Here is a 13188-nt window from a genome sequence, read left to right on the forward strand (position 1 = left end):
GATACCAAACATGCCTATATCAACTTTTTTTTCTTTTTTCTTTTTTCTTTTTTTTTTTCTTTTTTTTTCCTTTTTCTTTTTTCTTATTTCTTTTTTTTTCTTTTTTTGTCCTATATCAACTCAATTCAAAGAAAAGGCTTCTATTCCACTCAACCTCTCTCTCTCTCTCTGCAATGGACGAAGCTTTTTCATGCCGTCTCTTCTCCAAGCGTTCAATCCTCCTATGTGTTGTTTTACTTATCTTCCCTTTCATTGCCTTACATGGGGGTGCTTGGAAAGCCCCCTTCCACCCCAGGGACATCATTCCCTTGCTCCCCAGGCAAGTATCCTGGCCGTTGATCAACTCTCTCAACAGTGCTGTCGATCTCCTCCCTTCTTTCGTCGGGGCCGCTCCCGCTTCTTCGAACGCTCCTCTAGAGTGGAAGGGAGCCTGCTTTTACAACAACACGGCGTGGATGGAATTCAACAATAAGAGCAAGACCCAGTTCGGCGGTGGAACTCTTCATCTCAAGGTTGGAATTGGGTAGAGTCTGTTTTCTCTCTTCTTTCATCTTTTGCTTGATTTTTTATTTTTTATTTTTTGTATATCAAAGTTGGAATTTGGTCGAATCTGTATTCTCTCTTCTTCCATCTTTTGCCTCTTTTTTTTTGGCATATCATGGTTGGAATTGGGTAGAATCTGTATTCTCTCTTCTTTCATCTTTTTCTTGATTTTTTTCGGGTTTTTTAGTAATTTGAAATTTGGGTTTTTGTTGGGGTGATATTTAAGCCCTTTTTCTGATATGTGCACCTTTTCTTTCCTTATATTGGCATTGGAATAGCTGGATGATAAGACTATTTCAGTACCAAAAGTAGAAAAGAGGGCTGTATGCATCAAGAAGTGGGGTCCATCCTTTTGTTAGTTATTCAGCATTTTGAATTCTATGTATTGAGCTTTCCGGATTTTCTTGGGTTCTACAGGAATCGAACTATCTGAATATATGGTTTGGTTGGTTTTGTTCAGACTTTTATGTATTCTTCTAGGTTGTGTTTTGGTGTACTATGATTTGCATTTCGATAGTTTAGTCTGAAAAGGAGGAAATGCCCGAATCGTGATGACCTTCCTAACAATCTGAATGGTTGGTTTGTTCGAACTTTTATGTAATGTTCTAGGCTGTGTTTGGGTGTAGTATTGCATTGGATTGCAATAATTTAGTTTGAAAAGGAGGAAATGCCCAAATTGCAACTAACTTCCTCTGGGTTCACTCCGGTGGACCAGTCTCCAAATTGCAGTTACATTGGTTTCAATTTGAGCTTGTAATTAATAAGTATCAGTTTGAAGTTTATGTGAAAAGTTGAGAGACACTAAGACAATTTGAATATGTGGTTTGCATCAGATGTGAGACCTGGAGCAATCGTGCAAGATCCAGGCCATTTATCAGGCAGGGGCCATCAATCATTAACATGACAAGTGGGCCACATGTATGTCGAACATAGACTGTTGTTGGTATTTTGTTTCTGATCATCCACTTTTCTCAAATACATGCAGCCTATTTGATCAGTGGGTGGCCTGATTCTGGACTGAGGAATGTTCACAAAGGCCTCACATGATGAATGGCCTTGATCTTTTACAAACATGTACCAGGTTGTAACATGTGCCATGAATAAACTCGTCCTGGTGTGAACTAAGAATTTCTCATGAAAAGATTCATTGGCCTATAATTTTGTCACTTCAATAGATCTATCTCCTGTCTAAATCCCAACTTCAAAAGGGAAAAAAAGAAAGTTGGACTTGAAAGTAACCGTACATCAACTTGAGGCTGCTGCATCACTGTTAAAGCAAGGAGACATCATTACAGCTAGTGTTTCCACTGTACTAACTGAGTTTTCATAGTTCAACTCAGTTTCACATCCAAACACTGAGGAGCCGAATTAATTTCGGAAGAGTTGGTGAAATGCATTTGTTAGGTATTGGTTTCTGTACAAGTATAGATAGTTTCTTTTCTTTCTCTTTTCTTCATGTTTTATAGGAATCTAACTATTTGGATATTTGCTTTCATTGATTCTTATGCTTTTTTGTGCAATTTGGTACTAATTTTTGAGGAATTGAAGTAATGGGTCTAGCGTTCTGGCTGGGTATTGGGAGAACTTTTGTGCAATTTTAGAAGAAAATCACCAATCACCATCACCATCATCTTCGTCTTAGACTTTTTTCCAACAGTTTGGGGTTGGCTTTTAAATGGTAGATTGTCAGAAGTTTTACGGTTGGATACCTACTAGATTCACCTTACCTTGGAGTTGGCCATGGTAGAGGTTCAAATTGACACCACTCAAATGTCAACACAAGCCTGCCGTGTATTGACCTCTAGCTCAGCTATCACATACATGCCCCAAAAGGCAAGCAAGGTACACTCATGGAGAGGCAATTGCCAGCCATAACATGAGCACGGAGCACCCATGTTTTGAAAGGTCATGCTCAAGTAGCTGGATGTACAAAGTAGCAGGCAGCTGACCGATACATTACCTCATACTAGGTAATAGACAGAGACATGTTTGGAGGAATCTTTATCAATCTTATGTTTATAGCCTAGTTCTTGAACCCTAAGATTTGGGTTGGCCGAGTCAGATAGGTAGAGTCGTGCTGGTAGTCGACACCGATAACCTAAATTTTAGGATTCTAGCTTCTTTCCCCCTTAATAAGTACTTATGTTACGATGTTTCCATGTTTGTAATCAGTTTTTCAATTGATCATTGGACCTTGTGACTAGTGGCTTCAATGTGTGTTGAATTTCTTCAATTATTACCTAACTCCATCCACTGTGTTGTGACATTCTTCATTAGCATTACAAAAAGAATTTCAAGGTACCACCATAGAATATTAATTTGTTTAGTCTTTAGCGAATATATTCACACCATAGTTTCTTCAATCACATTGAAATGCAAGATGACACTAATATATGTATGTACATGTTGTGTTTTATGAGCTTTTTTGTTTTCTTTCCAGACGAGCAAAGCACATAGTTGGACGTGTATAGATCTTTATGTCTTTGCAACTCCATACCGTGTGACTTGGGATTACTACTTTCTTGCTCGGGACCACACCCTTGAGTTTGACAAGTGGGAAGGAGAAGCAGAGCTTGAATATGTGAGTTGATGCTTCTAATTGTCAAGGATATAGTATCTACCTTCTTCCATGAAACATTTATTTCCATATCGAGGACTGCTTTACTTTCTGTGGCATCAGGTGAAACATAACGGAGTTTCTATCTTCCTCATGGAGTCAGGGATGCTGGGGACCCTTCGAGCACTGTGGGATGTCTTTCCTTTATTTTCGAATACAGGTTGGGGCGAGAATTCGAACCTGGCTTTCCTTGAGAAGCATATGGGAGCATCATTCGAAGTGCGTCCTCAGCCGTGGGTAACCAACATCAGTGTCGATGATATTCACTCAGGAGATTTCTTGGTGTTATCAAAAATTCGTGGGCGGTGGGGTGGTTTTGAGACTTTGGAGAAGTGGGTTACTGGAGCTTATGCAGGTCATACTGCAGTTTGCTTGAAGGATTCCGAAGGAAAACTTTGGGTTGGAGAATCTGGGCATGAAAATGATGAGGCAAATCTTCTTGATTTTCTTCTTGTTTTTTTTCCCCTCACCATAAGCATATGAACCAACACACTCCTCTAGATGCCAGACATCGAAGCTATGCATCAGTTGGGCCCTACGGTATCAGTGACTGGCCCAAAATTTCACGCTAGTCCACTCATCAGGCAGGCTCTCTATGCTGACTCTGGATTGTTGGCAATTCCTTTCAAACTTCCCATTGTTTTCGCCAATGTGCATCCCGCCCGATGAATTGACTGGCCTGAACATTCGAGCCAGGTCATCTACACATTGTTGCCCACCTGACGCATTCTTTAAAGTTAAATATCCGTGCTTGGTGGGCACGTGTGTCCGTGTGTATAGGTGCATGTGGAAGTGGGTGTGGCTTAGCAAAACTATTTACAGTACCATATTTTTCATTTCAAACTGGTCTATTCTCTTTTTTAGGGGGAAGACATTATTGCTATGTTGCCATGGGATGAATGGTGGAACTTTGAGCTGACTAAAGATGATGCTAATCCTCAGATTGCATTGCTTCCCTTGCATCCTGACATTCGGGCCATATTTAATGCAACTGCAGCTTGGGAGTATGCAAAAAGCATGGATGGAATGCCATATGGTTACCATAACCTGATATTTAGCTGGATAGACACCACAAACGGGAACTACCCACCACCCTTGGATGCCCACTTGGTATACTTTCCTAGTTCTCATGCACCATCTCACTTTTCTTTTCAAGTTATATTAGATCTTTGTTGTATACTTTTTCTGTGTATGTGACATTGCTTTTAGGATAACACTGATATTTATGTTAACAACGGTTTAGAAATATGTTTTACTTGTGGGACATGTCGTTTCAATGTTACTTGAGTCATATTGTCATTGCATGCTCAAAATCTGGAGTAGTTATTGCATTTGCATGTGTATTCATAGGGCTGCAACTTGGCTTCAGGTCAACCTGAGCGCGATTGTCAAGGTCTTCGGATTGTGTTTGGTTGGAAAACACCAACTACCGCCGCTGCTAACTACTGCTACGAGCATGGTATCCAAAAACGTTTACGTGACAGTTGTTATGAATTATGGGGCTGTAACTGTCATTACGGGAAAAAAATAAATAAAAATGCCCTTTTATGGCTGTCAAGGCCCCATAACGGCCCGTTATGGGGCTGTTATAGTTTTTTCCCCTTTATTTTGGCTGTACCGGAGCCATTATAGTTTTTTTTTTTTCCAGATTTATTCTTTTTTGAAATATAGCTGATGAATTAAGTGGGATCATACATTCATATTATCTAGCTTGTTGACACAATACATTCGAAGGGTGGTCCACACAATAGGCTTTATTTCTATCCAGTGTGATGTTAGTTGCATATCTGTCACACTATTACCATCATTTATTTTGCCTGCGGTCAGACAATCGTTGCCGTCCACCCAGTGGTCCTCTCCTTTTGTATATTACCCAAAAATTGCACAATAGATCCAGTGTGATGATAGTTGCCTGTGTGTCACACTATTACCATCATTCATGTTGCCTGCAATCAGACAATCGGACATTTGCCCGGTGGGGCCCTCTATTTATAGACTATACCCAAAATTGTTGCAATCAGATGCTAGCCATCCAATTAATGGACTTTTGCCAGTTGAATGTGGTGGGTTACCCTTTTTTTTTAATCTGCCCATTTGAAGACTACATGTACAGTAATGATGGAGCAAGAGAGTTTCTAACCATATTTCTAATAGTAAATGACCTCTAATCCATGATAACAATCATCGGACTTGAACAGATCTTTCTTTTTATGATAACAGACCCGGCTAACTTCTATCTGTTTCTTTGTTTTGCACACATAACTTGCAAGGTGTATAGAGTCCAAAGTTTTTGTGTGCCTTAACTGAAGTTTTGATGAGTTACAAAACCGTAGTGGATGAAATGTTAAAATTTTGAGTTTAATGGAAATGATAGACTCAATTAGAAATAACAAATTCAATAGAAATTTTTGGCCATCTACATATTGCTTTAATACGTTGTGCCATGCATCTTCTGGGAATAACTATTACCTCTGATGGTTTACAGGTTGCTTCTGTTATGACCATGTGGACTAATATCCAGCCAGCATACGCTGCTAACATGTGGAATGAAGCCCTCAACAAGCGACTCGGAACTCAGGCATCAATCTTGATCACATTTTGCATTTTGCTAACTGAATGCTATTGAAAAAGTTTTCTGAAAAAATTTACTGGAATTTATTTTTAGAGGTTTGTGGATCCCACATGTGTATCTAAGTCTGCACCATCAATTTGTCACCACGTGTCATCCATCGTGTGGGTCCCACCCTGTAGATTCCATGACATAATAATCTGGTTTGTTCACGCAGCATGTAGACTATGATTTTAGAAACAAGTGGACCGCATAGAAAAAGTTCAAGTCTTTTTCTCCATCCATTTTAAGTTGTGCCACAACTGATCAAAGGACTTGCGTGATCTTTGGGCAAGGGAATTTACATAATGGGATCCATCTAGTGGATGACTTGGATTTTTCACCTCTTTGCCATGTTGGCACCTATGTTGTAGCATGTAGATGGGCTGCTTTTTTCATGCATTTGAGATTTGGCGAACCTCTGGTATCGATATCCGGGGTTGCCTAGATTGCGGGTCAGTAAACGTTGCAATCTGGATTGCAAATAATCTATGATCTAGATTGCGCCATTTGGAACGGAAACCCTCTTGCCCTAGAATCCTTCTTTTCCTAAAAGATACTGTGTAACCAAGGCAATTGCTAGCTGAATGCGACTTTGCACACTTGTTGCACCTAAGACAAGTATTGAATGCTCATTAGGTAGATCCCACCATACATGGGCCATGTCCTGTAAATCAGACTGTTCAGATGATCCTAACCACTTGATTTGATGAAAATTTTCCAGTCTGTTTGAGCCCTGTTTCGATCAAGCAATTATAATTTGTCCGAAAGGCCTAATTTTTGGCCCATGGCCCGCATGTATTTTCCATTCCTAGAGGATGATTGGTCCAGATGTCATGTTTCCCCATGGGAATGTCCGTGCCATTAGCATTCTGATAGAATAAATATCTGCATGAGCAACTAAAACGTAACAAATATATGAGCAACAGCCTACTTTATTGACGAAATAAAATTCAGTCACATAAATGTCAATCACATTGGTGAGTAAAATATCGGCACTATGTGTTGGATCTGGTGCTAAACTCTACTGGGCTTTGAGTATATATCATGCATTCTTCTATTGCAGATTCAGAATAAAATAGAAATTGGGTCAACCTATGAATAATGAGGAGGAGATGATAGAAAATAATAGAATTAGGTAGTGGTTGGCGCTGGGCTGGTGTTTTCCCTTCTTTTTTTTCACCCCAAATCACAAGTAGAATTGGGTACTGCTTGGGGCATGGCGGCATATTAGCTGGGCTGGCGTTTTCCACTTTTTCGCCCCAAATCACAAGTGCTTAACATGCTTAGTGTTTAGGGCATGGCGGCATGTTAGCTGAGCTAGTGTTTCCCACCTTTCCTGCCCTATTCACAAGTGAGAATGGGACAGATCACAGAAGTTCCCACACTAGCCTTGGGCACTGCAACACCCAAACATATCCTTAGGGCCTGTTTGGTAGACACCTAAATTGAGTTCAGCTCATTTTAGTTAATCATAATTACGTATTAGAGATCATGATTGTTAGTTATCAAGATTATTTTTAATCCTTTACCAAAAGGAACTGTGATATCTCCAGATCTTCAGATCCTTCATTAGAAATAAAATTTCAGCTACCATATAATATCTCATAAATAGTTACGATTAACTATGTGATGAACTCATTTTTAGGTGTCTCCCAAACAGGCGCTTAGTTTTTCGATTTAAAGAGTTTATGCTTCGTCAAAGGCATTGATATGGTAGAATCCTATGTTTCATGCAGGGCCTGAATCTGCCTGAAGTTCTAGTTGAAACAGAACGCCGCGGTGTTACTTTTGATCGATTGCTGGCTATACCTGAACAGGATGATTGGCTTTATACTGATGGATATTCAACATCTTGTGTGGCCTTCGTTCTTGAAATGTACAAGCAGGCAGGGCTGTTTGATCCGATTTCCAGCTCCATTCAAGTCACAGAGTTCACAGTAAGTTGTCCCTTGCGCTCGCGCTCCCTCCCCCTCCCCTTCCCCTTCCCCCTCCCCCTCCCTCATGCTCACTCTTGCTCCCCCTCCCTCTTCCTCTCTTCCTCCCTCTCTCATTCACAGCTGAGATGGGGTCATATTGCCCTGTATCGCCTTGTATTAGGCTGTTTCATCACCGAAATTCAACATCTCCACTTTTGTCAAACATCACTAACCAATGAATTTTTCCAAAACATGCAGATAAAAGACGCTTATACCCTCAAGTTTTTTGAAGACGACATGAGCCGCCTGCCGGTATGGTGCAACCAAGGCGACGATGTGAAGCTGCCTTTCTGTCAAATAAAGGGGAAGTATCGGATGGAATTGCCGGAATACAACACCATATTGCCATACGCCCACATGAATGAGAGGTGCCCGTCTCTCCCCCCAAAATACACTAGAACGGAAGGCTGTTAAGCTGCTTTTCAATCCTCTTGGAATTCTTGTCATATGGCGACTGAGGCAGTTATGTATAGTTGTAGTGATGTTAGTTATATTACTGTGCATGAATCGTCTAGTGTACAGATTTGGTGGGCCACTTGTAAATCTGTATTCTCAGAAAATATGTAGTAAAGCAAAAGAACTGTTATCCGGTGAAGTTTAATTTGACTGATAGACGATTTAGGTGAATGGGAAATGAGAGAAGTTATGAGAACTGCTCATCTCTATTAAGGTCTACTTGGGGCCTGTTTGGTTACCATTTAAAAATGAGTTCATCTCATTTAGTTAGATTACAATTATATATTAGAGATCATATTTCCTTTTGGTAGGGTGTGTTTGGTTGCACCAAATTACATGAAATATCATGAGATCTTACCCCATATGAGACTGATTAATCATTAAATATCATGATGTATGGTGCAACCAAATGCGCACATATGGATTGAAAATAATCTTGATAACTAACAAATCATGGTCTCTGATACAGAATTACGGTTAACTAAGTTGAGATGAACTTGTTTTTATGTGGTAACCAAACAAGCCCGTAAAAGATGTTTTATAATGTGTTTGTCGGGAAAGGAGATTGGGTTCTTTTAGGACACTTCCCAGTTTTGGGTATGTTTGGGAGCCACTATAAAGGTTAGTGAGTGGGCTGCTTTTCCGCCCGACTTGACATCAGTCATGTTTCGCGTCGCAGCTGAAACGTGATGGATTGTTTTAGGACCAAAGAGGCAGAAAACCTGTGGCCCGCCAACTGCGGTTCTGGTTCAATTGCTATTGAAATGAGAGGTGAGAAAGCCAACAACCAGTCTGCCAAAACATTTGGCTGAAGTAATCTTTGCTGCTCATGAAAATTAAAATGGGGAAACTGAAGAATTGTGGGGCCCTGCATTTGCTGAGGCGTAACATGTGGTTCAGGTGGGCCCCATCAATCTTACGGCTCGGAACTGTTTATTGGTCTTGTATTTTTGTAGAAAAGATGGATGGGAGAGCAACTGGTGCTTGTCATCATGCTCAGGTCAGTATTCATTTTATTAAGCCACAAGCATCTCTTACATTCGATATTTCAATCTAATGCTTGAAATCATGGCCGTTCATCTAGTGTCCTCCACTATGGATGACCACAGTGTAGAAAGCACACCAATCAGATGACCCTAACTGTTCAGATGGTGACATACAAGTGGATAGTTAAAATAGAAGTTACCTGTTTTCCACGACCATGCAGGTTGAACAGTTGGAATCTTCCCATTAGCCCATCTACATTAGGGCCCACCAGATTAATGGCTTTGATTAGTTGCAGGACCGTCCAAGGATGAGACTGGGCCAGTTCATAGTCTATGGTGCCCCCACTGGCAGAATAGGCAGATGGCCAAGGACTTCCATTTAATTTCTTTTGTTTATGGGACATGGATGGTCCATAAGCGTCATCTTGGCCGTACACGTGGCTGCATATTTCTCCTAATGATCCAAAAAATGGAAATTTTTACTTGTTAAATGTGACTGTTGGTGCGCCATGGTCATGGTGGGACCAACTGATTGTGTGGAAGTTTGTTTTCGTGACAGAGAGAATTCTTTCCATCTGCATGGAAAGCCATGAAAGTCGCATGAAAGACATCACATGCATATCCTTTCAATCCACACATTTTAGAATGCTTTTGGAATGAATCCAAAGCATAATACAACGAATTCTACTCATTTGAGCTTTGATTCTTCATTACAAGATATAGCTTTTTTGAGATTGAAGAAGCCAAACAGGTATTTATCAATATACAGCTACTAGCTCTTTGGCATATTAAGGTAAAACCCAAATGTTTGGAATTTTCCTTTTTGTAAGGGCTTGTTTGGATGGGCTGTCTCCAATCCGTATCGGTTAGGATTAACTCCTCTTCCCTTTATTTCAAGCCGATGGATTTGGAAAACTCATTGGTATAGGTGAAACTAAACACCTTAATAAGATTCAAATCTTTTGAATGATCTTCATCATCTAATTTCGGCTCTTGATTTATGAAGTGCAAGACACACATCAAAGTGGCCCCCGATGTTTCTAAGTGTCCATTTGATTGTAGGATGGTTAGAATCATCTGATCAATGTGATTTTCAGGTTGTATCCCATCCACAATACAGCCCATGATTTATATGGTCTGGGTTTTCATTTATGCATACTTTACAATGGATGAATGCCACAATGTCCTAACTATAACAAGCTAAGGGGGTGTTTGGATTGGCAGTATTTTAGTGGAATTCCTCTCATTAAAAACAAATTCAATCTAACATTCCTTTCTCACTATAGATAGTCGTTTGTATACACATTTCTCTAGATGAGTACATGTCTGTCGACAGTTATTCATAGTTTGGCTATGGTTGAAGACAGACTGTATGACTCACCAATGTTTCGGTGCACCTCATCAAGAATTATTTGTACGCTCTTAAACATTCTTATCTGTGCCTAATGACTTGCGAGAACATGAGCTAAGAACAGTCTCTTTCGACTTCTCTTGGTATTTGATGGAAATCTGGCAAAAGGTGTGTCAAATCTCGCCTGTTTTCGATGAAATGACAAGACCGTAAATACGAATTTGCTTTATAACTGTAGTGAGTCTTTAACATTTTTTTAATGTAATAATTACACTTTTACATTCCTTTACAAATGCATAGGTTTGATCCAAACACCCCTAATGTGTTATAGTTCTTAATGACTTTACTTTGGATTCGAATGGTTCAATCATTAGACCAGTATTTGAAATATAAATTTAAACATTCAGACCAGTTTCTTAAAACTAAGATGAAATCAACGATTGGTTATGTCAAAGGTGCGTGCATATGTTTTTCAGCTGGGTACAATCTAAAATGATTCCGCATTCAAAAAAGAACCGGACCTTCAACCTTTACTCAAAATCTAATGAACTTTAATGAACTGGTAGACTGTTAATGTGATCAGTCGACGGATGGTTGAATTTGAGTATCCTTGTGAAGACACAAGACTCTTGGCCTAGCTTTAGCTGGCATCTTGGCCACAGTGAACTGTAATCCTTCGCGTCAGTAAGCCCCTCTTCGAGCCTCTATTGAATTCTGCTCACCCGGGTCCATCAGTAGCATTGCGAAGGCAGCCTCTTGTTCGAACCTGAATTGGGCCACTAAAAATGCACAGGGTCACCTTAAAACCCAATCACTTAAGTGGAATCCAACTACACTGAAAGCTCAAGTTCACCACTTCTACTTAAAATCAAAGACACCAACTGCTAGGCTAAAAGAAAATTAATTGGTAATTATCTATTTTTTAACGATTTTGAAAGAAGTTCCATGCTGAAATGGGCCAGAGCAGGTGTAACCAGTTAGACCGAACCACCCACAAAAATCGAAGGTCCAGTCCATGTTTTAAAACAATGATTCAGCCTCACTTTCAAATTGGAAGTTCAATGTTAGTATCAAAATATCATCCTAAAGAGTGGACAGTCTAATTTTCTATTTATAGATACTATTAGATTATTTTCTCTTAAGAAGATTACTATTATTTCATTCCTTTGAATTATAATATATAGAAGCTAAAACAACTAAGATTTTCTTTATAAGCTTACTAATGCACTGTTGCAGCAAAAGAGAATGAACATCTTCGTCGTTACCGAAGTGGGCAGGCTGCTTGTGGTGGTGGGCCCGACGGAAACCGTTCTCGAAGTAAAGCAACGGCTAGAACTCATCTTAGGCGTACCGACCGCTAGCCAGGCACTCTCCATCTATGGCATTGAGTTGATAGACGGGTTCGAGCTAGAATTTTACGACGTTTATGAAGGAATGCAAATCGATCTAGACGTTGCACCAGAAGGGATGTACAAATTCCAAATCTGCATTAAGATATCGACGAGGCAGATTTCTTTAGAGGTGAAAGGTTTGGACACTGTGGCCTACTTGAAGGAGAGAATTCAAATAGAGGATGGGACACCGATCGAACGGTTGACACTTTTCTATTCAGGCACAAAAATGGAAGATGCGCGATGTCTTGGGGATTATGGGATAGTAGAACATTCAGAAATCATTGCCATCATCAAGCCAATTCCACGATTGAAGGCGGTGCCACCTCCCCGACGGTTGAGATTCGTCGTGCAGACTACGAGCTCATTCAATTCAATGAACATTCCAGTAGAGATGAATGATAGTAGCAGTGTTAGTGAAGTGAGGCAAGTGTTGTTGGGCCGAGGCCTACTTCCACCTGACGATTATTTCTTCATTCATAAACAACGGATCATGAAAGACGATCAGAGCCTCCGGCGGCACGGTGTCAGAAATGGCGATTCGCTCCATGTGTTCAATGGGACAGTAAGCAACGGCCGTGATTAAACGATTGCAAATGCTAGGAAAACATTTATGCATTGTTATAATGACACATGACTGTTGGTATGATGGGCCGAAAAGAATTTCTAGTTTGAATGGTCACCTCATCCAAGATGACCCAAAAATCTTCCAGACTGGGAAGGTCTAAGCCATCCAATCTTTGGCCTTTTTAAAAGACTCAGGGACTCAGATTGACTCGTCCAGTCTCGAGTTGAGTCGCAACTCACCCTGAGTCGGCTGATTCATGTTATGGGAGGAACTCGGGCGGGTTGGGTCAGGTTGAGGGTGCCTGACCTAACTTAAAGAGAACCCAACCCACAACCTAATTCGACTATAATTTGAACATGTGGTGCTCAACCTCAAGCCAACCTGAATTCCTCTTTACTCAACCAACCCAACCCAACGTGGCCCACATGCACAATGATTATTTCCAACTTGACCCGAATTTGGTCGACTCGAATCGATACCAATTTCAAATTGGTTCGGTGTTCTCGAACCTGAACCGGACCTGAACTTGGGTTTTGGGTCAACCAGGTTTGGGTCAACTAGAACCCATGTTGCAGCCCTACCTTGTTTGGGGGACTTGTGGCGTCAAAACGGATTGGATTCAACCAAGTTTGGGTCGACTCGAACGAGTTGCACGGGAGTTGTTTGAGTCTTAAAACTGGAGTTGGGCA

At 40.5% G+C, this 13188-nt stretch overlaps 2 protein-coding genes across 2 annotated transcripts; both read left to right on the top strand.

Moving 5' to 3' along the window:
- The first annotated feature begins 114 nt into the window (after window positions 1–114).
- On the top strand, window positions 115–8399 carry LOC131239919 (uncharacterized). The gene is made up of 7 exons (XM_058237854.1): window positions 115–512; window positions 2984–3124; window positions 3224–3589; window positions 4025–4270; window positions 5646–5738; window positions 7508–7708; window positions 7946–8399. Exons 1-7 carry the CDS (start codon window positions 174–176, stop codon window positions 8159–8161), a joined length of 1602 nt encoding a protein of 533 aa, XP_058093837.1. The 5' UTR covers window positions 115–173; the 3' UTR covers window positions 8162–8399.
- A 145-nt stretch (window positions 8400–8544) lies between these two features.
- Window positions 8545–12631, top strand: LOC131239926 (uncharacterized). Its single transcript, XM_058237864.1, has 2 exons — window positions 8545–9203; window positions 11777–12631. Exons 1-2 carry the CDS (start codon window positions 9033–9035, stop codon window positions 12515–12517), a joined length of 912 nt encoding a protein of 303 aa, XP_058093847.1. The 5' UTR covers window positions 8545–9032; the 3' UTR covers window positions 12518–12631.
- Window positions 12632–13188: the final 557 nt, after the last annotated feature.

Source organism: Magnolia sinica, chromosome 1 (assembly GCF_029962835.1).
Source record: "Magnolia sinica isolate HGM2019 chromosome 1, MsV1, whole genome shotgun sequence".
Taxonomy (NCBI): Eukaryota; Viridiplantae; Streptophyta; class Magnoliopsida; order Magnoliales; family Magnoliaceae; genus Magnolia; species Magnolia sinica.

Excerpts from the sequence above, each read along its gene's own strand:
- LOC131239926 (XM_058237864.1), top strand. The coding sequence starts at position 9,033 with ATGAAAATTAAAATGGGGAAACTGAAGAATTGTGGGGCCCTGCATTTG. Across the intron at positions 9,204-11,776 it reads GTGCTTGTCATCATGCTCAG|CAAAAGAGAATGAACATCTT; the intron begins GTCAGTATTCAT and ends GCACTGTTGCAG.
- LOC131239919 (XM_058237854.1), top strand. The coding sequence starts at position 174 with ATGGACGAAGCTTTTTCATGCCGTCTCTTCTCCAAGCGTTCAATCCTC. Across the intron at positions 3,590-4,024 it reads CTGGGCATGAAAATGATGAG|GGGGAAGACATTATTGCTAT; the intron begins GCAAATCTTCTT and ends TCTCTTTTTTAG. Across the intron at positions 5,739-7,507 it reads ACAAGCGACTCGGAACTCAG|GGCCTGAATCTGCCTGAAGT; the intron begins GCATCAATCTTG and ends TGTTTCATGCAG.